At 48.8% G+C, this 20,707-nt stretch overlaps 1 protein-coding gene across 1 annotated transcript in view; it reads left to right on the top strand.

Annotated features, from left to right (window-relative positions):
- The first annotated feature begins 522 nt into the window (after positions 1-522).
- pdzk1ip1 (PDZK1 interacting protein 1) overlaps positions 523-20,707 on the top strand; it is a 40,103-nt gene continuing 19,918 nt past the window's right edge. Inside the window, exon 1 of the mRNA XM_085982877.1 lies at positions 523-677. Within this exon, the coding sequence (XP_085839003.1) occupies positions 611-677 (67 nt within the window). The 5' untranslated portion in view covers positions 523-610. The remainder of the gene's footprint in view (positions 678-20,707) is intronic.

Below are 20,707 nucleotides of genomic sequence, written 5' to 3'. Positions count from 1 at the left end.
AGCTACACCTCGCACTGAGCTCTGTGACAATACAGCTCTGCAAATGCTGTTTTTTTAATGTAGGGAGATAGTGGGATGGAGTGCTGCTTCCCTCAGAACATTAAAGAGTCTAAAATAAATGTACTTAATTTTCTAGGAACTCCAATGAAGTGCCTGGCACTTTCAAAGTGTGGCTCTGCGCTGGGCTGGAGTTACGCAATGGATACCAGTACAAACTCCAGATGATGAGGTTACCAGGTAGAGGGGGACTGACACCGGTTGAGTGCTCTGGGGAGTCGGATCGCCCACCTGACTCCCCGGTTTTATTGACGTTTCACGTCGTTGCTCATCCTGTAACTCCCTGTGCGGCGATGTAAAAATGGTGATATGCTGTAATTGTAATGAGACGGAATTCCTCCAGTTTTCTCCCTGTAGTAATTTTCCATAGTTGAATAAAAAGGACTCTTGCAAGGCTGAGGATGAATGTGAGGTCACAGGAAGTGTCAGGTAGAAGAGGCGTGGTGAGCAAGGACGCGGAGCGCAGATCTTCCGCAATCTCCAGTCTCAGCCGGACCGCAACTCTGCAGCCGCAACTTTCATTCGGAGTTTTGGGGTCCATTTGCAATCCACGATGTTTCGCAAAGCTCTTCAGCTTTGTTGTGTTCTAATCGCATTTGTCTCTGTAAATAACCAGAATGGTAGGTGAACTTTTTTTGTTTAAACTATAAACAAGGGGATTAACAGAACGGACTGAAACTGAGCTAAACCTGAGACCAACTGTTGGGGCAAAAATACTGTGGGGATAATCTTGGCGAATACCTTGAATTTATGCCCTAAAGGAATATAGTGAACACTTTAAACAACGTCACACAAATCAGAACAGAATCCAAATACCAGTTACGAAATTGTAACAGTAAATGGCACCATTTTGTCACCTTACTCCTTGTCTTTTCTATTATTTAATAAAAACGGACAGTAGTTAACTCGTGTGTGGGAATGTTGGTCTCTTTCTGGAAATGTTGCGATGGTTGAGCAGTACTCCAGGAACAATAACGACATTAATCTTTGAGCAATTTAAAGATCTGAAACCGGTTCGGTGCTATTTCAGGATCGATTTCACTACTTTTGCGGAAGTGAAGCCAATCCCAAGGCATTAGAAGCACATCGGAATGTGATTTCGGGTTGAATTATCCTTTCGTAGTTCAACATTTTGTCCCGCAGGTATCTTAAACAAATCCTTTCTTTACTGTGACTGGAGATTTCAACAGAGGAGGAGATTCGGACCGAGCGAAATCTGATCATACGATGACGGGTTGGCCGAGTTAGTGAAATAAGCCTCAGTGAAATCGGCGTGTGCGGTTTTCCAGTGAAGGTATTCCGGATCCCTAATCCACTATTGCAAAGGGACACAGGCCACTCACTCCAAAGCTTGTCGGCTCCTTACAGCTATTCACACATAACAAGGTCCAAACCCCTATCGGCCGATCTTCTTACTATATCACCGCCGTAAAATAGGTGCTGTAATGTGTGCGGAGGGCTTGTGATTTCAGTATAAGCAGAGAAGGAGCGAGCTAAAAGCGTCAGCCCTATCGGTGCCTCGCCCAATCCCCTGGACGGTCCAACCGCAAAACTCTGTTCCTTAAGGATTATTGAACAAATCTAATCCTCACTGAATGTTTTTATTGTGAAGGTGGCCCTCAGCGCACTGGGTGCTAAAGCTCCGATTCAGTGGAGAAAACGTTTTGAGGTGGCGCTTTCTGCATGTGCTGGCCTCAAGAATCGCGAGCAAACGGTGATCGCACTCTGAATCCCCTGTTGTTTTGTAATGCAACTCTTGATTCGCGGACTGCCCGAGGCCTGCAAGCTGTTCCTTAAAGTGCTCGACCACCGAGCTAATTTGCTATAATTGTACGGCTTGCATTTTGACTGCTTATTTATACAAACGGAACTTTGTGCATTACAACTCGTGCACTTTTCCTACTGTTTGCTTTTGTTTTCCTTCAGTTCAGCGCTTTGGTGCTCAGCTCCCGCCGCAGCATTCTTGATGCTGCCATTTGACCCTTTGAGTTGCAAGCACAGTGCCCCAAATGGCCATTTCATTGGGCTCAAGAAAAGCTCTCCTGGATTTGGAGGAGGAAGGAGACTTGGCTGAAGCTGATAGGCAGTCGGGCAGACTTGTATGTAAAGGAGTCATTTACTGGACTTTCACTTAAAGGCAGCTTTACACGAACAGTCCTGTGGCCTTCCCCACACTAGACTCAGCCCATAACAAAATGCTGAGATAATTCCTTTTTATTACCATCCTACATGTTTGCCCTCAACACCAGCATTTAAAGGGCCCAAAATACCAGACTTGGGGAGGATGAGGAATGGCATTTTCTTCTGCTGGGTAGTGGGTACCAGAGTTTGGGGCAGCTCCCATAGGTCCCTTAGCCCATCAAATGATAAATGTGAGAAGTCACACAACACCAGGTTATAGTCCAACAGCTTTATTTGAAATCACAAGCTTTCGGAGCGCTGCTCCTTCATCAGGTGAAGTGAAAAGATGCATATAGACACAGCATATATAGTCAGAGAATACTGCCAGATGATTACAGGTAATCTTTCTAACTGCCCTTTATCACACCTTGGCAGAGAGATAATTGTTGTGTATGTACCTTTAAGGGTCTCAGACTGCAGTACCGGCAGTGACCACCCTTGTATAAAAGGCCCTAGCAGGCTTCTGTAGTTTCAGTTTCCAGGTTGTCTCCATTCAGTAAAGACTTGTTATAATCAACTCCTGCAGTCCGTGTCTCAATTATACACGGACATAATACTGGCGACGAGTAAGAAACGAACTTACCTGCAACTCGGCAGCACCTCAGACGACGTTATTGAAAGTCGAAGCCAGAAGAAAGAAAAAATAATAATCCAAAGAAACTCGAGAAACGGGCATCGACCGTGGGCAACCGCCCTCCAAATCATCGAATTGAAAAGTGCAGGAGAGACTGTCGAGAGCCAGGCTTGGTTCTCCAGTTTGTGGTTTCCCAGCTAATCGGGCTGGTGGCAGGTAGTGCACTGATCCTTCCTGGGCTGCGGCGGGCTAGAGCTCGATCGGGTGGCTCTGCAACGGGGCCGGGCAGCGAGTCGGGAAGCAAAGAGAGAGAGAGAGAGAGGGTGGAGCACACAGGGCGCGGCCGGTGCTTCGAAGCCGGGCAGCGTTCGGACCTAAGAAGAGGGAGGGAAGTGTCCCAGAGGGTCCGCTCCACGACGGGAATGGTTCTTCAATTAATGGAGCAAATATTGAAGCGCGATAGAAAAATAAAAATACTGCGGAGAGCGGCATGGCAGCAGCGATCGGGGAGGCGGGAAGACCATAGGGCGTCGCCATTACAGGATAGTAAAATAAATATAATCGCCAGCAACAGCGTTGGCAGCAGCAGCGGGAAAGCGCGAGAGGCGCCATCTTAACTCGGCGGGGAAGAAGGAAAAGCGCGGTAGGCGCCATTTTGATCCATCGGGGACGAAGGCAAAGTGCGGGAGGCGCCATCTTAGATTTTCAAGATGCCAAAGACTGGCAATATCACTGCCTTCGATAATGCAATAGAAGACTGGACCACATATGTGGAAAGGGTCGAGGTATATTGCGAGGCAAACGAAATAGCTGATGAGAAAAAGGCATCGGTATTGCTAAATTTAATGGGCGCAAGAACGTACGGCCTATTGCGGGACCTGATTACTACAGCCAAACCGAAGGCGAAGAGTTTTAACGAATTGTTGCTATCCTACAGGAACACCTAAATCCTACACCGCTGCTGATAGCAGAAAGATATAAATTCCACAGGAGAAATCAGCATAAAAATGAGAGCAATGCTGATTACCTTACGGAACTACGCAAGCTATCAAAGCACTGCCAGTTCGGAGCAGGACTGGCAGATACCCTACGGGACAAATTTGTCTGTGGACTCGAGTGAAGGAACCCAGAAGAGGTTACTCTCAGAGAAAGAGCTGACGCTAGATAAGGCTTTCAGCGTGGCAGTATCGTACGAAGCAGCAGCAAGGGGAGCTGCGGAAATACAACAAAAGCCACAGGAATACGGCACCCATGAAATGACACGGGGATTTGCAAAATGTTATCGCTGCAGCAGAACAAACCATGACCAGAAGGACTGCTGGTCCAAGGACAAAATATGTAGGCAATGCGGAAAGATGGGACACATTGCACGAGTTTGCAGGTCTGGGAAGAAGACCAACAACAACATAAAGGCTACTAAGGAACCGCACAGGAAAGTACAAAAGATGACGGACAGTAGTTCCGAAGACCAGATGAGCGATAGTGAATCCGGGAACAAGAGACTAAGCTGTCTCAAACTTCACAACGTAATCGCAAAAGAAGATCACCGAACCATTTGGGTCACCCTCATGATAGCAGGGTCCCAAGTCAAAATGGAATTGGATACAGGATCAGCTCTAACCATCATGAATCAACGAGACTACGAGCGGCTATTCTCACACATACCCTTGAGAGAGACATCCATTGTCTTGAGGACGTATACGGGGCAAAAAGTATACCCCAGAGGAAAAATAAGGGTGCCTGTCGAATACAGCGGTAAGAAGATACGGAAATTGTATCTCTACATTCTGCAAGATGGTGGACCACCGTTATTGGGACGTGAATGGATCAGAAAGATAAGTTTAGACTGGCACTCCATTCAGGCACTGACGGTGGCTGGTAAAAACGATGACGACGTCACTCCTGGACGATTGTCAACAATCTTAGCTGACGCCAAAGAGGTATTTCAACAAGAACTGGGCACTCTTAAAGGCGTAACCGCCTCGATAAAAAGAGGAGAATGCAATTCTCAAGTTTTTCAAAGCAAGACCGGTACCATATGCAATTCGCCCAGCCGTCGAGGCAGAGCTGGAGAATCTGGAGAATGCAGGCGTGTTATCTAAGGTAGACTGGAGCGAGTGGGTGACACCCATCGTTCCTGTCATGAAGAAAACGTTAAACAATAAGTCTGAGGAGCCAAGGAAGGTTTCCATCTGTGGGGACTTCAAGGTGACGGTGAACCCAGTCCTTCACACAGTACAATATCCTCTTCCAAGGATAGAAGATATCTTCGCCTCACTATCTGGAGGGAAGCGTTTTACAAAAATTGACCTAGCACAAGCATATTTGCAGATGGAGGTTGAAGAATCCTCTAGGAAGTATCTCAAGATAAACACTCACAAAGGTCTTTACCAGTATAATCGACTGGTATTCGGAGTAGCATCAGCTCCGGCGATATGGCAAAGAGCGATGGAACAAGTCCTGCAAGGGATTCTGGGGACTCAGTGTTACTTGGATGACATCCTAGTGACAGGTGAAGATGACAGTGAACACCTTGCCAACCTAGAGCAGGTGCTCACTAGACTACGTGAACATGGGCTACGAGCCAATCGCCCCAAGTGCGAGTTTTTTAAGAAACAGATATCGTATTGTGGCCACATGATTGATGAAGAGGGGTTGCATAAGTCCCCTGACAAAATTGAAGCGGTAGTTAAGGCTCCAGCGCCTGAATGTGTCGCAACTGAGGTCATTCCTCGGATTGCTGAATTACTACCGTAAGTTTTTGCCGAATTTGTCCACAATTCTGCATCCACTGAACGCCCTGCTACGAACGGGAGTAGCATGGAAATGGAGCGATGAATGTAAGCGGGCCTTTCAGAAGAGTAAGGACCTAATCACTTCAAGAGAAGTATTGGCTCACTACAACCCATCACTACCGATAAGACTGGCGTGTGATGCGTCTCCCTACGGCATTGGGGCGGTACTGTCACATAAATTCCTTGATGGTTCAGAGAGGCCGATAGCTTTTGCGTCACGCTCGTTAACTTCAGCCGAGCGTAACTACGCCCAGATTGACAGAGAGGCCCTCAGTCTGGTGTGCGGGGTGAAGAAGTTCAATCACTACCTGCACGGTCAGAAATTTACTCTACTAACTGATCATCAACCTCTCGTCTCCATTTTGAACCCTCAGAAGGGCGTACCGATAATGACAGCACAACGGCTACAGAGGTGGTCCCTGTTCCTAGGGGCACACCAATATGACATCGAGTACAAAGGAACTAAACAGCATGGGAATGCTGATGGATTGTCGCGCCTACCGTTGCCGACGGTGGAAGAAGAACTGGCAGTGGATCCAGTGGAGTTATTCCACTCGACTATAGTCGAATGTCTCCCTGTGACGAATGCAAACATAGAAAAGGAAACACGAAATGACCCGACACTCTCCTGGGTCTATGATTTAACGGTGAAGGGATGGCCAGCACATGGCGAACCACTGCTGCCAGCATTCTCGCCGAGAAGAGAACAGCTGTCAGTGCGCAGAGGAACCTTGATGTGTGGATCCAGAGTAGTAATTCCACCCAAATTGAAGGATAGAGTGCTCAATAAGCTTCATGAGGGTCATCTGGGTGGGGTAAAAATGAAGAACTTAGCCAGAACGTTTGTGTGGTGGCCGGGAATCGATAGAGAAATCGAAGAGATGACCAAGAGCTGTACTGGATGCCAGAAGGTCCAAAACGCCCCACCACAAGCCCCTCTACATCCATGGGAGTGGCCCTCCTCTCCATGGCAAAGGGTGCACATTGATTTTGCTGGTCCCTTTATGGACTCGATGTTTTTAATTGCGGTGGATGCACATTCAAAGTGGCCAGAGGTAATAAAAATGTCCTCAACCACCACAGAAAAAACTATCACAGTCTTACGAACCATATTCGCCAGGAATGGGCTGCCTGAACAGATTTGCTCTGACAATGGACCACAGTTTGTGTCTGAGGAGTTCCGGAGGTTCTTAAAGAACAATGGTGTTAAGCATTACACATCCGCCCCATATCATCCAGCCACTAATGGATTGGCCGAGAGGTTTGTTCAAACATTCAAGAAGGCTATCAAGGCAATGTGTAATGAAGATATACCCCTACAACACAAGGTGGATAACTTCTTGTTTGCCTACCAGAATGCGACACATGCGGTTACCAACCAAACTCCAGCCATGATGTTCTTCAATCGAAGACTACGATGCCGCTTGGATTTGGTTAAGCCAAACATCAGAAGAGATGTGGAGAACAGGCAGTTTCAGAGTATGAATGAAAGGCCGACCAGGAGTTTTAAGATAGGTCAACCAGTTTTGGCCCGGGACTACCGCACAGAGAAATGGCAGCCAGGAACGATCTGTACACGGCAAGGACCTCTAATGAATACCGTGGACGTTGGAGAGAGCATTGTAAGACGCCATGCTGACCAGATTCTAGAGTCACTGGAAAACGTCAACTCCACACCACGATCTGATACACCTGGCGATGAAACCGAAGTAGCAGTTGCATCTACCGTAGAATCGGTGATACTGGAAGCAGATGAACCAAACAATGACATTGATCCCGACTCAACCTTGCCAGAAGAACCTGATATCCCAAAGAGGCGTTATCCAGACAAAATCAGGAAGCCTCCTCAAAGACTGAACTTATAATTGCTTAACTTCAACCAATGTATCTAGCAATTGTAATTGTAATTAGTTATTATTTAGTTGTTAAATGAATGTTATGTACTGTTTATCTAAAAGGGGAGGAATTGTTGTGTATGCACCTTTAAGGGAATAACTGGTCTCAGACTGCAGTACCGGCAGTGACCACCCCTGTATAAAAGGCCCTAGCAGGCTTCTGTAGTTTCAGTTTCCAGGTTGTCTCCATTCAGTAAAGACTTGTTATAATCAACTCCTGCAGTCCGTGTCTCAATTATACACGGACATAATAATAATCACAGCAATCAAAGGTGTGAATGGTGTCCAAACAGGTCAGTCAGGAAAACATTACATCAAAGAACAATGAGGTGGGGTCACAAGGGGTCAAATGTTGCAGATGCTGGGGTCTGTATGAAAAACAAAGAACAAGCAAAGTACAATATAATTTTTTTTTTTGCTGGAAATCACAGCAGGTCCGGTTGCATCTGTGTAGAGAGAACAAGCCAACGACGACTCGAGTCTGGATGACTTTATGTCAGGTGGGGTTACATGTAGCATGACATGAACCCAAGATCCCGGTTGAGGCCGTCCTCATGAGTGCGGAACTTGGCTATCAGTTTCTGCTCGACGATTTTGCATTGTCGTGTGCCTCGAAGGCCGCCTTGGAGAATGCTTACCCGAAGATCGGAGGCTGAATGTCCTTGACTGCTGAAGTGTTCCCCGACTGGGAGGGAACACTCCTGCCTGGCAATTGTTGTGCGGTGCCCGTTCATCCATTGTCGCAGTGTCTGCATGGTCTCGCCGATGTACCATGCTTCGGGGCATCCTTTCCTGCAACGTATGAGGTAGACAATGTTGGCCAAGTCACATGAGTATGTACCATGTACCTGGTGGGTGGTGTCCTCACGTGTGATGATGGTATCTGTGTTGATGATCTGGCATGTCTTGCAGAGGTTGCCGTGGCAGGGTTGTGTGGTGTCGTGGTCGCTGTTCTCCTGAAAGCTGGGTAATTTGCTGCGAACGATGGTCTGTTTGATGTTAGGCGGCTGTTTGAAGGCGAGTAGTGGAGGCATGGGGATGGCCTTAGCGAGGTGTTCGTCGTCATCGATGACATGTTGAAGGCTGCGAAGAACATGGCGTAGTTTCTCCGCTCCAGGGGAGTACTGGATGACGAAGGGTACTCTGTTGGTTGTGTCCCGTGTTTGTCTTCTGAGGAGGTCTATGCGATTTTTCGCTGTGGCCCGTCGGAACTGTCGATCGACGAGTCGAGCGTCATATCCCGTTCTTACGAGGGCGTCTTTCAGCGTCTGTAGGTGTCCATCGCGTTCCTCCTCATCTGAGCAGATCCTGTGTATTCGCAGGGCTTCTCCATAGGGGATGGCTTCTTTAACGTGGGTAGGGTGGAAGCTGGAGAAGTGGAGCATCGTGAGGTTGTCCGTGGGCTTGCGGTAGAGTGAAGTGCTGAGGTGTCTGTCTTTGATGGAGATTCGTGTGTCCAAGAATGAGACCGATTCTGAGGAGTAGTCCATGGTGAGTTTGATGGTGGGATGGAACTTGTTGATGTTATCGTGTAGTCTTTTCAGTGATTCTTCGCCGTGGGTCTATAGGAAGAAAATGTCATGGATGTATCTGGTGTATAGCGTTGTTTGGAGGTCCTGTGCAGCGAAGAAGTCTTGCTCGAACTTGTGCATGAAGATGTTGGCATATTGGGGTGCGAATTTGGTCCCCATGGCTGTTCCGTGTGTTTGGGTAAAGAACTGGTTGTCGAAGGTGAAGTACTGGATGACGAAGGGTACTCTGTTGGTTGTGTCACATGTTTGTCTTCTGAGGAGGTCTGTGCGATTTTTCGCTGTGGCCCGTCGGAACTGTCGATCGACGAGTCGAGCATCATATCCCGTTCTTACGAGGGCGTCTTTCAGCGTCTGTAGGTGTCCATCGCGTTCCTCCTCGTCTGAGCAGATCTCTGCCGTCGTACCTCTCGCACACTCCTCAACCATCTCGTCCACCAGCTCTACAGCAGACGCCACAACCTCGAAACCAAGATAGAGTCCATGTTCTCAGCCTGTGCTCAGGCCACAACAGACCAGCTACAAGACACCACCAAACAGACGAGGCAACGGAACTGCGCTACCTACATGCACACCAAGAACAGGAAGCTTGAGAAACTCGGCATCACCACCAGCAGCAACCAAGCCTCCCCCGGTACCACGGTTGAAACCACAGGGAAGTCCATCATCAACTTGTCCGACCACACCCTTCAACCAGACGAAATCGAAGTTCTCAGCCGAGGGCTCAATTTCTGCCCCACCACCAAAATGGACCCCATCAGTCTCGCGGCAGACACAGAGGAATTCATCAGGAGAATGAGGCTCCGGGAATTCTTCCACAAATCCCAAGATGTCAGCAGCGAACCTAATGAGACAATCAATGATCTGGAACAGCAGACAGAGGGATCCGCAGTGCAGCAACTGAAGAAGAAAGAGTCAAATTGGACCCCTCTGGAGGGTCGCTGCCCTAAGCTTGACATGTATGCTCAAGCTGTCAGGAGATGCATCAACGCCAGATTCATCAGCCGCACTCACAAGACATTCCAGAATGTCACCCGAGCACAACGCAACGACATCCACGCTCTCAAGACCAACTGCAACATCGTCATCAAACCAGCAGACAAAGGAGGAGTCATCGTCATACAGAACAGAATGGACTATTGCAAAGAAGCATACCGACAACTGGACAACCAGGAACACTACAGACAGTTACCCACAGATCCGACCAAAGAACACACCTGCCAACTCAACAGACTGATCAAGAGCTTCGATACAGACCTTCAAAGCATCCTACGCGCTCTCATCCCACGTACTCCCCGCGTGGGAGACTTCTACTGCCTCCCAAAGATACACAAAGCCAACACACCCGGACGTCCTATCGTATCAGGCAACGGAACCCTGTGTGAGAACCTCTCTGGATACGTCGAGGGCATCCTGAAACCCATCGTACAGGGAACCCCCAGCTTCTGTCGCTACACTACAGGCTTCTTACAGAAACTCAGCACCCACGGACCAGTTGAACCAGGAACACTCCTCGCCACGATGGATGTCTCGGCACTCTACACCAGTATCCCCCACGATGACGGCATCGCTGCGACAGCCTCGGTACTCAACACCAACAACAGCCAATCTCCAGACGCCATCCTACAACTCATCCGCTTCATCCTTGACCACAATGTCTTCACCTTCGACAACCAGTTCTTTACCCAAACACACGGAACAGCCATGGGGATCAAATTCGCACCCCAATACGCCAACATCTTCATGCACAAGTTCGAGCAAGACTTCTTCGCTGCACAGGACCTCTAACCAACGCTATACACCAGATACATCGACGACATTTTCTTCCTATGGACCCATGGCGAAGAATCACTGAAAAGACTACACGATAACATCAACAAGTTCCATCCCACCATCAAACTCACCATGGACTACTCCTCAGAATCGGTTTCATTCTTGAACACATGAATCTCCATCAAAGACAGACACCTCAGCACTTCACTCTACCGCAAGCCCACGGACAACCTCACGACGCTGCACTTCTCCAGCTTCCACCCTAACCACGTTAAAGAAGCCATCCCCTATGGACAAGCCCTGCGAATACACAGGATCTGCTCAGACGAGGAGGAACGCGATGGACACCTACAAACGCTCTTGTAAGAACGGGATACGACGCTCGACTCGTCGATCGACAGTTCCGACGGGCCACAGCGAAAAATCGCATAGACCTCCTCAGAAGACAAACACGGGACACAACCAACAAAGTACCCTTCGTCGTCCAGTACTTCCCCGGAGCAGAGAAACTACGCCATGTTCTTCGCAGCCTTCAACATGTCATCGATGATGACGAACACCTCGCTAAGGCCATCCCCACACCTCCACTACTCGCCTTCAAACAGCCGCCTAACCTCAAACAGACCATCGTTCGCAGCAAATTACCCAGCTTTCAGGAGAACAGTGACCACGACACCACACAACCCTGCCACGGCAACCTCTGCAAGACATGCCAGATCATCAACACAGATACCATCATCACACGTGAGGACACCACCCACCAGGTACATGGTACATACTCATGTGACTCGGCCAACGTTGTCTACCTCATACGTTGCAGGAAAGGATACCCCGGAGCATGGTACATCAGCGAGACCATGCAGACACTGCGACAACGGATGAACGGACACCGCACAACAATTGCCAGGCAGGAGTGTTCCCTCCCAGTCAGGGAACACTTCAGCAGTCAAGGACATTCAGCCTCCGATCTCCGGGTAAGCATTCTCCAAGGCGGCCTTCGAGGCACACGACAATGCAAAATCGTCGAGCAGAAACTGATAGCCAAGTTCCGCACTCATGAGGACGGCCTCAACCGGGATCTTGTGTTCATGTCACGCTACATGTAACCCCGCCTGATGTAGAGTCATCCAGACTCGAGCCGTCGTTGGCTTGTTCTCTCTACACAGATGCGGCCGGACCTGCTGTTACTTCCAGCAAAAAATTTTTTTTTTTTTTATATTGTATTTTGCTTGTTCTTTGTTTTTCATACAGACCCCAGCATCTGCAACATTTGACCCCTTGTGACCCCACCTCATTGTTTATTGATGTAATGTTTTCCTGATTGACCTGTTTGGACACCATTCACACCTTTGATTGCTGTGATTATCTCTCTGCTGAGGTGTGATAAAGGGCAGTTAGAAAGATTACCTGTAATCATCTGGCAGTGTTCTGTGACTATATATGCTGTGTCTATATGCATCTCTTCACTTCACCTGACGAAGGAGCAGCGCTCCGAAAGCTTGTGATTTCAAATAAAGCTGTTGGACTATAACCTGGTGTTGTGTGACTTCTCACATTTGTCCACCCCAGCCCAACACCGGCATCTCCACATCATCAAATGATAAGCACACGTACCCAAGTAGTTGCAATCAGTTTATTTCCTTATTACATGAGCAATCTTACATCAATGTTTGCTTCCCTTGGTGATACTGTAAGATGTGTTTTGTCAGCCGTGGCTCAGTGGGTAGCACTCTCGCCTCTGAGTCAGAAGGTTGTGGGTTCTAATCCCACTCCAGGGACTTGAGCAGAAAAAACTAGGCTGACACTCCAGTGCAGTGCTGAGGGAGTGCTGCACTGTCGGAGGTGCTGTCATTCGGATGAGCCATTAAACCGAGGCCCCGTCTGCTCTCTCAGGTGGACGTAAAAGATCCCATGGCGCTATTTCGAAGAAGAGCAGGGGATTTATCCCTAGTGTCCTGGCCAATAGTTAGCCCTCAATCAACATAACAAAAAACAGATTATCTGATCATTATCACGTTGCTGTTTGTGGGAGCTTGCTGTGCGCAAATTGGCTGCCGCGTTTCCCTCATTACAACAGTGACTACACTCCAAAAGTACTTCATTGGCTGTAAAGTGCTTTGAGACATCCGGTGGTTGTGAAAGGCGCTGTATAAATGTAAGTCATTCATTCATTCTAAATCTCATGCTCCTTTGTGCCACCCCAGTGGGAGAAGCAGCTGTGTCACACTGCTGCTCCTCAGTGTGGACCCTGTAACTAAGCTGAGGCAAATGCCCTGTTCTTGCTGGGTCGTGAAATGGCCCAGCATTACTGCTAGCATCTCAGCTGGGTGGTTACTGCTGTTCCTTCCCTGCCTCTTCTGCAGTCCTCCGAGGGGGTGGTGAGAAGGGTTGGATGGGTCCTCACCTTGAGAGGTGACATCCTCATCCACCCTTCCTGCAGCCATTCCCCAGCTGCTAGCTGTCCCTTGTAACTGACCAGGGATCTGTGCCACTAAAGACCTTGTCATTAAGGTGCTCTCAAGCTAATCCCATAGCTTTTGCAGACCAGAAGTAAAAGCCTCCAGTAAATTGGATCCCAAGGCCTCTGTAGTAGCAGACACAGTGTTGGTGAGCAAAACTGTAGCAGTGTTAGGAGCCCTACTCCTTGAGGGCTTCCCTGTGGGAATGTTCTGCAGGTGTCTCTCACACCATGGTGTCCTGCAGGTTCCCAAAACCATCTTGTAAGCCTGCACAGATGTCAGTGCAGCACTGCCGTATGTTTTCCAATCTTCTATTCAGGGAGCTCTGAAGATTCTCAAAGGACCGCATGAAGAACATCTGCTGATTAATCAGTGCAGCTCAATATGCAGCTTTTGTAAGGTATGAATCCATGGGACCCACAGCAGCTCTCCACCTGGCTGTAAACCTCCTTTCCTCCCCTTGCTCCTCCTCGTTGGTGCTCTGTGCCTTACCCATTGCTCTCTCCAGACTTCTCCCATCTGATTCTCTCAAAGTGGATGTATCTGGGTTGCCACTTGTGAGGTCTGGATTGCTTTATGGGTGCTGATGAAATGGACCTGCTTCTTCATCTCCTCCTTGGTGTCAGCTTCCTTATCTTGGGAGAGCACAAAGCAAGGAAAAGGGGAACATGTTAACATAGGTTATGTGACTGGTGTCTGACCACAGTATATAAACTGGTCCTTGCAGCTTCTTAGTCACCGCGGGTAAAGTGCTGTCAAGAAGAGGTAGTTGAAATTAAACCATATCTTGTTGGACTGGCATAAATCTACCAAACTCTCTCTCGTCCACTCCTTCGTTGGCCTCCACTCCAATTATTTGTGGGCCTGTGCCTCATAGCGGCTGAGGTGTCCATGGTTTTCCACCAGTCTGGGTATTCTGCTGATGGTTATGTGCAGCTTGTTCCTTTTGAAAAGAGAACAAACAGCCTCTGACCATTTTGAGATATCATGAGGGGCACCCCAGTGAACAGCCTACATTCCATCTGGTGTGAAAAGATGAGCAGAGAGCATGCAAATAGTTTTAGGAGTCATATAGTGAGTTGGTAAGAAAACCTGCCTGAATTATGTGAATGAGAGGAAGCCTGTCCCTTTTATTAGGAGGTTTAAGAATGAGAACTAGGGTCAGTGCTTGCAGGCTGCCTTGCAGATGTGGCAGCACACTGTGTGTGGACTGAGTGCTTGGTGTATGTATAATACAGCCATACTGTTGCTTTTACTGGTGTTGGGGTAAAAGAGAAGTCTTCCCTCCTCTCAAGCGGACCCCCTGAGATAAGGGGTCGACACTTGCCCTATAGCAACCACGAATTCACCAGACGGACACCTTGGATAAGTTTCACAATCTTTATTCATGCCTATGCATGGGGAAAGTCTCAGTCTCATCCCAGAGAAAGGATTCTTCCACCGAGTATCAAATACATACAGCAATTATACCCTAACGAGACGTGCACCCTTCATGCACCCTCCTTCTACAATCATTGATTGGTCTACAGAATAGGCGAAGGGCTGTGTCCATTTGATGCCCCTTATCAGGGAGGTTGCTGAATGGTTCACAGAAACCCATCTTTACAGCATTCGCGGACTAATTTATCTGTTCCTGCTCTGGACAGGAGTGCTTACCTCACCCCATCTGTATGTCCTGCCTTATCTTAAGCAAGGACAAAAGACCAGCTTACTCGTTTTACAGTTCCTGTCTTATCAGGGTTCTACATTCCTAAACAAGGATAGGAGACAAACTTATTTTCCACTAATTTTAATTCTAAGAAGTCATAGTTACTTCTAACTTTTAATTCTAAGAAGTTATAGTTTCTTCTAACTTTTAATTCTAAGAAGTCATTTTTGTCCCCTTACACTGGGCATCCTACCTTGGCATTCTTCATTCTGGAGAACCTTTCTTTTTACTGGTTCCTATGAATGAAGCACTGAGGAGACAATATTCACATGCTTGGCCGCTGCTTGCTATGCTTACTGTACATTGGCTCTACTGGAGGGTTTCCCTCAGCCCCAAGCACTGCCACTTTCCTCAGGGCCACCTGCTCCAATAAAACCTCCAGGTCTTGTTTACTGAAGGGTACAGCACAATTCTGGGAGCTCCTATAGGCAAGCTGTCTCGAAAATAAGCCTCCAAAGAAAATGTTGTCTCTCTTTAAAGTTGCTATTGCTCTATAAGAGCTGTTGCATTCCTGATTTTGCACCCCTCCGGTGACTCAACGCTTTCTGTACCTCAGAAGACCATGAAGGGAGCTTATTAAGTTTATGCAAATCAGCCAACCCCATGCAATCTGGCAGGATCCGGTGGCCATTCTTGTGTGTATGGGAACATAAGCCACGTTTTAACCAAATGCAGAAGCAGCCCTTAAATGTTCCCATAACGTCTATGCTAGAAATCCACAGAAGCTCACCGTAAACTCGAGGAACAGCACCTCATCTTCCGATTAGGCACTTTACAGCCTTCCGGACTCAATATCGAGTTCAAAAACTTCAGATCATAACCTCGGCCCCTATTATATTTTTATATTTTTTATCCACACTTTTGGTTTGTGACTTTTCCTTTTTTTTCTCTCTCCCCCACAGGGCAGCTGTCTTTCACTCTGCCAGAGCATTTCACACTTCATCTAGAGCCAGTGTCTGTTTCTTCACCTGTCCTATTACTATCTCGTCTCACCTTGAATATCTCTCAATGTCTCTTCTTTCATCCCCTCCCCCATTTCCCAGCCCCCAAAATGCCTTTTGTTTCATTTCTTGCCTTTTCTCTCAATTCTGTAGAAGGGTTTCGACCCAAAACATTGACTCTATTTCCTCTCTCCTCGGATGTTGCCTGGCCTGCTGAGTTTTTCCAGCATTTTCTGTTATTTTGGATTTCCAGCATCCGCAGTATTTTGCTATCAAGAGTACCCTGTAGTTCTATTGGCCTTGATTTTCATTGAGCCGTGGAAGCGGGCTTGGAGGCGTGCGGGGGGGTTAAAATCGCAAAAACTGGCGGGCGGGACCCCCCCGCCTGGTTCCCGACTCCGAGCAATTTTAACTCAGTCGTGTGTGATGGTCCTGACTCTGTCCCGCATCCAACAGGCGGGACTGGTCGTTAAGGCCCTTAACCACTAAATGGCCTCTAATCCTATTTTGAAAGGCCCTTGCGAATTTAACCCTTTTCCCACGTGAAACACGCCTGGTGGGAAACACGAATGTGAAACCTGGCGGGAGCACTATTGGATTGCTGACTATCAACTGCAGGTCAACCATTAAAGAGGAGATTTGATCAGCCATGATTTGCAGGTGGCAGGACTTAGTGGTCTCAGGTCTGGGGCAACTTTTAGAAGGCTTAACCACACCTGTGGAAGATTGGAGCCTCACACCCATCTCCAGTGTGACCTCCTGGGAAACCCCTCTCGCCACCTTCACTCAGTGCTTCCTCAACGTAGGCATATACCAGAAGCATGGGAGCCATTTATTTCCTTCTCATCTGGGCATTAGAGGAGCTCGAGCACCAGCCGCGGCAGCAGCAGAACCAGGAACAACAGCAGCACCAGCAAGAGCAGCAGCAGCAGGAGCGCCAGGCTGCTGCTCACCCACCTGAAGCTGCACAGGCCAGAAGGGGCCATCGCCTGGAAGCCCATCGGCACAGGAGATACCCCCAAACAGGGTCTACAGATGCAGGGTCAGCTACCTCAACATGTCTGAGCAGCAGTGCCAAAGGCGGCTCTGACTTTCGCGAGAGGTAGTGACTGACATCTGCGCAATGCTACAGCAAGACCTGCTGCCCAGAGGACCAGGTGGACAAGCATTACCAGTGGCCATCAAAGTCACCACCGCACTCAACTTTTTTGCCTCAGGCTCATTCCAGGGATCAGCAGCAGACATCAGCGGCATCTCCCAGACGGCCACACACACTTGCATCATGCAGGTAACCGATGCCCTCGCCCTCTTTGTCCTCGTGCACAATCACATCCATTTCACCAAGGATCGAGCAAGTGTCACGGCGCGAGCGGTTGGATTAACTAATCTGGCAGGCTTTCCAAGGGTGCAGGGCGTCGTTGACTGCACACGTGTGGCCCTTAGGGCACCCCATCGCAATCCAGGTATTTTTGTCAACCGCAAGGGCTTCCACTCCCTTAACGTTCAGCTGGTGTGTGACCACAAGAAGGACATTTTGCATGTTTTTGCCATGTACCCTGGCAGTTGCCATGACTCCTTCATACTGCGCCAGTCCAGTGTGCCTCCGCTATTCAGTCCACCAGACCAACTTAACGGATGGCTACTTGGAGACAAGGGCTATCCCCTGAGGACGTGGCTAATGACGCCATTGAGGAGGCCAGCCAGCGAAGCTGAGGAGTGCTACAACTCCAGCCACATTTCCACCAGATCCATTATCGAGCAAACCATCGGTTTGCTGAAGCTGCGCTTCAGATGCCTGGATAGATCAGGTGGAGCCCTACGGTACTCAGCAGCCATGGTCTCCAGAATCATCATGGTTTGCTGTGCACTTCACAACATGGCACAGCGTCGTGGCTTGCAGATTCCTGAGGACCAAGTGGCTCCTCACACATTCTCCTCAGATGCGGAGGAGGAGGAGGGTGAAAACAAACATCCTGCAGAGGCGCATCAACCAGCGGCAGCATTACGAGAGAACATTGCTGCCCAGGATGCAAGGAACGCACTCATCCTGGCCAGATTTGCTTAGCCTAGTCAATCAAACACTTTTGCCTCGCTGCTTCTTACCAGAGCTTTGACAATGGCCAAGAACCAGAGGATTCTTAGCACTCTGACCACCATACTGACAGTTGCAAGTATACCTAAGGCCTCATTGTGGAAGTCCCAATAGCGAAATGACAGACGTCACAACTGCAACATTTGCCATCAGAATTTTTATGTTCAATAACGACGTGATGGCATTTTTACAATAAACACAAAATTGCACCCAAGTGACTACCCTTGTGACTGTGCAGAATTTTCCTCTGACGCGTGCTCTTACATGGTGCCTCCCCTGTGGCTTCAGCAGATGTGGAGGCCACTTGCTCCCTTTCCTGCTGCTCCTGTCTCGACATCTTTGGCGGGCGTCCTCTGGGGTTGCGAGCCTCTGAGGGCTCGTCAACAGTCTGCTGCTCCTGCAGCTGTGCAGGGGTTGAGACGTCTATCTCACTTGGATGTGGACCCCAGTGGGGCTCTGACCGAGGGCTCTGCAGTGGCATGGAAGTGTGAGCGCTTGGAGAGGAGCCCCCACTTCCTTGAGTTCTGCCACCAACCTCCCTCTCATGGGTCAGGTTCTCCTCAGCGCCTGCAAGTGGCTGGAGAGCATCTTGCTGCAAATCAGGGGGGCCATGGGGACCCATACCTGCAATGGCAGTCCACTCAGAAGGACTTCCGAAGGTCTGGTTTCTCTGTTCAATAGATGCCCATCGCTCCTCAAGAGATGTCATTCTATTCTGAACAATGACCATGTTTTCCATACCCTGGCGACTAAGCTCCTCCATGGCCGCAGCCCTCCTCTCCTCTACGGCAGCCAGCCTTACCATGGAGGTAGCAATCCTTTCCACAGAGGTTGCCATCCTTTCCGTGGTGATGCGTTCATGCGCCAATGACTCCACAAAGGCTCTGCTCATGTTCGCTATGGACTTCTCCATTCGCTCCACACTCGCAGCGACCCTAGAGACAAAACCTGCCAGAGACTCCTGCATCTGTGCCTGGAATTCCATCACCTATGATCTTATAGATGGACCCAGAGGCAGAGGGTCGACATGCTGCTGAGCCGAGCTGGCAGAGTCCTGCGCCCTCCGACTAGGACACTCCACTGCTGTCCCTGTCTCCACAATCTGCTGATGCTCACTTGTGAGCTGTGATACACCAGGTGACAACACTACTCTATGTCCCGAAAGTCCCACCGAGGTGTGAGTGTCTGCGCTGGTGCTGGGTGCGCTGAATTCTGCTGATGTTGCGCCCTCAGAGGCTGCAGCTTCCTCTGAGGAGTCTGGCTGCTCAGCCTCTTCTTCCTGGCTAGGGGGGATGGATGCTTGTGATGGTCCTGTGGGGGAGTAAAGGAAAGAGTCAGAGATGTGATGCAAAGGTTACATGCACATAGCTTTTTGCAGATGCTCATAAGTCCATCTGTTACAGCTTCACAATCATTATCAGCGACTCATGCAATGTCAAAGAGAGAGATGGGAAACTTTTCTATCACCAGCTTGCTTTGTTACACCCGTCTGTCCGTCCCCCACGTGCGAATCATCCTCTATTCCCATAATTTCCAGGACCGCCTCCTCCCAGGGGGTCAGATGGGCTATTCAGGCTGTCCCTCCTCCTGTCCTGGCTCGCTCTCTTTTGTTGTGAGCTCTCTTTTCCTGCAATGAGGGAGACAAGTGGAGGTTGAGTGAGAATGAAGGAGTGAGTGTAGAGATTGCATAGCATAGATACTTAGAAGGAGACAAAGATGGAGTGAGGTGGCAAGACCAAGGGCCCTCCCTGTGTGTTGTCAGTTGTGTTCAAAGCATCAGAGTGTGAGGGAGTGTGAGGGCTGCATGGTTGAATAGTTATGTGAATGTGAGCATAGAGAGAGAGGGAATGAGTAAGGGTGCATGGATGTCAGTGTCAAGTGGGATGTGAAGGAAGAGATTGCTAAAGCTGAGTGCTGGTGAGGAAAGGCAATGGGGTTCAGATTGTGGGTGATGGGAAATTCATACTCACTTTTCCAGTGCGTTGAAGGTCATGAAATCTTTTCCTGCACTGTATCCAGGTTCTGCGGGTGGCTCCCAAGGAGTTGACCTCCTCAGCCACCTGCATCCACACTGCCTTAGTCTGAGTGGGAGGCCTCTTCCTCCCTGATGAAGGGAAGAGCACCTCCCTGTTGGCCCTAGCCCCATCGACTAATGCCTGCAGTGTCACCTCGTCAAAGCGAGGAGCTGATCTGGCCCTCCTGCTTGTCATATTTGCTGCAGCTCCCTCACACTGCACAGTCAAGAAGCTTGGCAGTCTGCAGAAGAAGCAAGGCTTGCTGTGGACCTTAAATGCAGCAGCAATGAAGATGTCATCGGAGGGAACTTTCAGTCATGAAAAACCCATTTGCAAAGGCTTCCCACACGTTGAAAATCAATTGGCCAATTAAGTTAAAATTGCAACAATCTCCCACATCCATTTAGATTCATGTGGGAAACATGAAATTCGGATAACACGACACCACCCCGCACCCGAGTTAAAATCCCCCCCATTGTTGTTGTATGAGGTATTGGTCAGACTCCATCAAGACTATTGGGCACAGTTATGGCTAATTCATTATAGGAACATCATTATTGTACTTGAGAGGGTCCAGAGACAGGGAACCAAATTGATTCCAGGCCTCAGGAAGTTAGGAGAACAAAGTTAAGAAAGTTGGGCTTCTGTGGAAATTGTTCTTTGTGGCATAGGTTTCAAACACCAGGCC

The sequence above is a fragment of the Somniosus microcephalus genome, chromosome 3, assembly GCF_052327205.1.
Source record: "Somniosus microcephalus isolate GS21.2 chromosome 3, FLI_Smic_1.0, whole genome shotgun sequence".
Lineage (NCBI taxonomy): Eukaryota > Metazoa > Chordata > Chondrichthyes > Squaliformes > Somniosidae > Somniosus > Somniosus microcephalus.
This window is presented reverse-complemented; position numbering and strand designations above follow the sequence as displayed.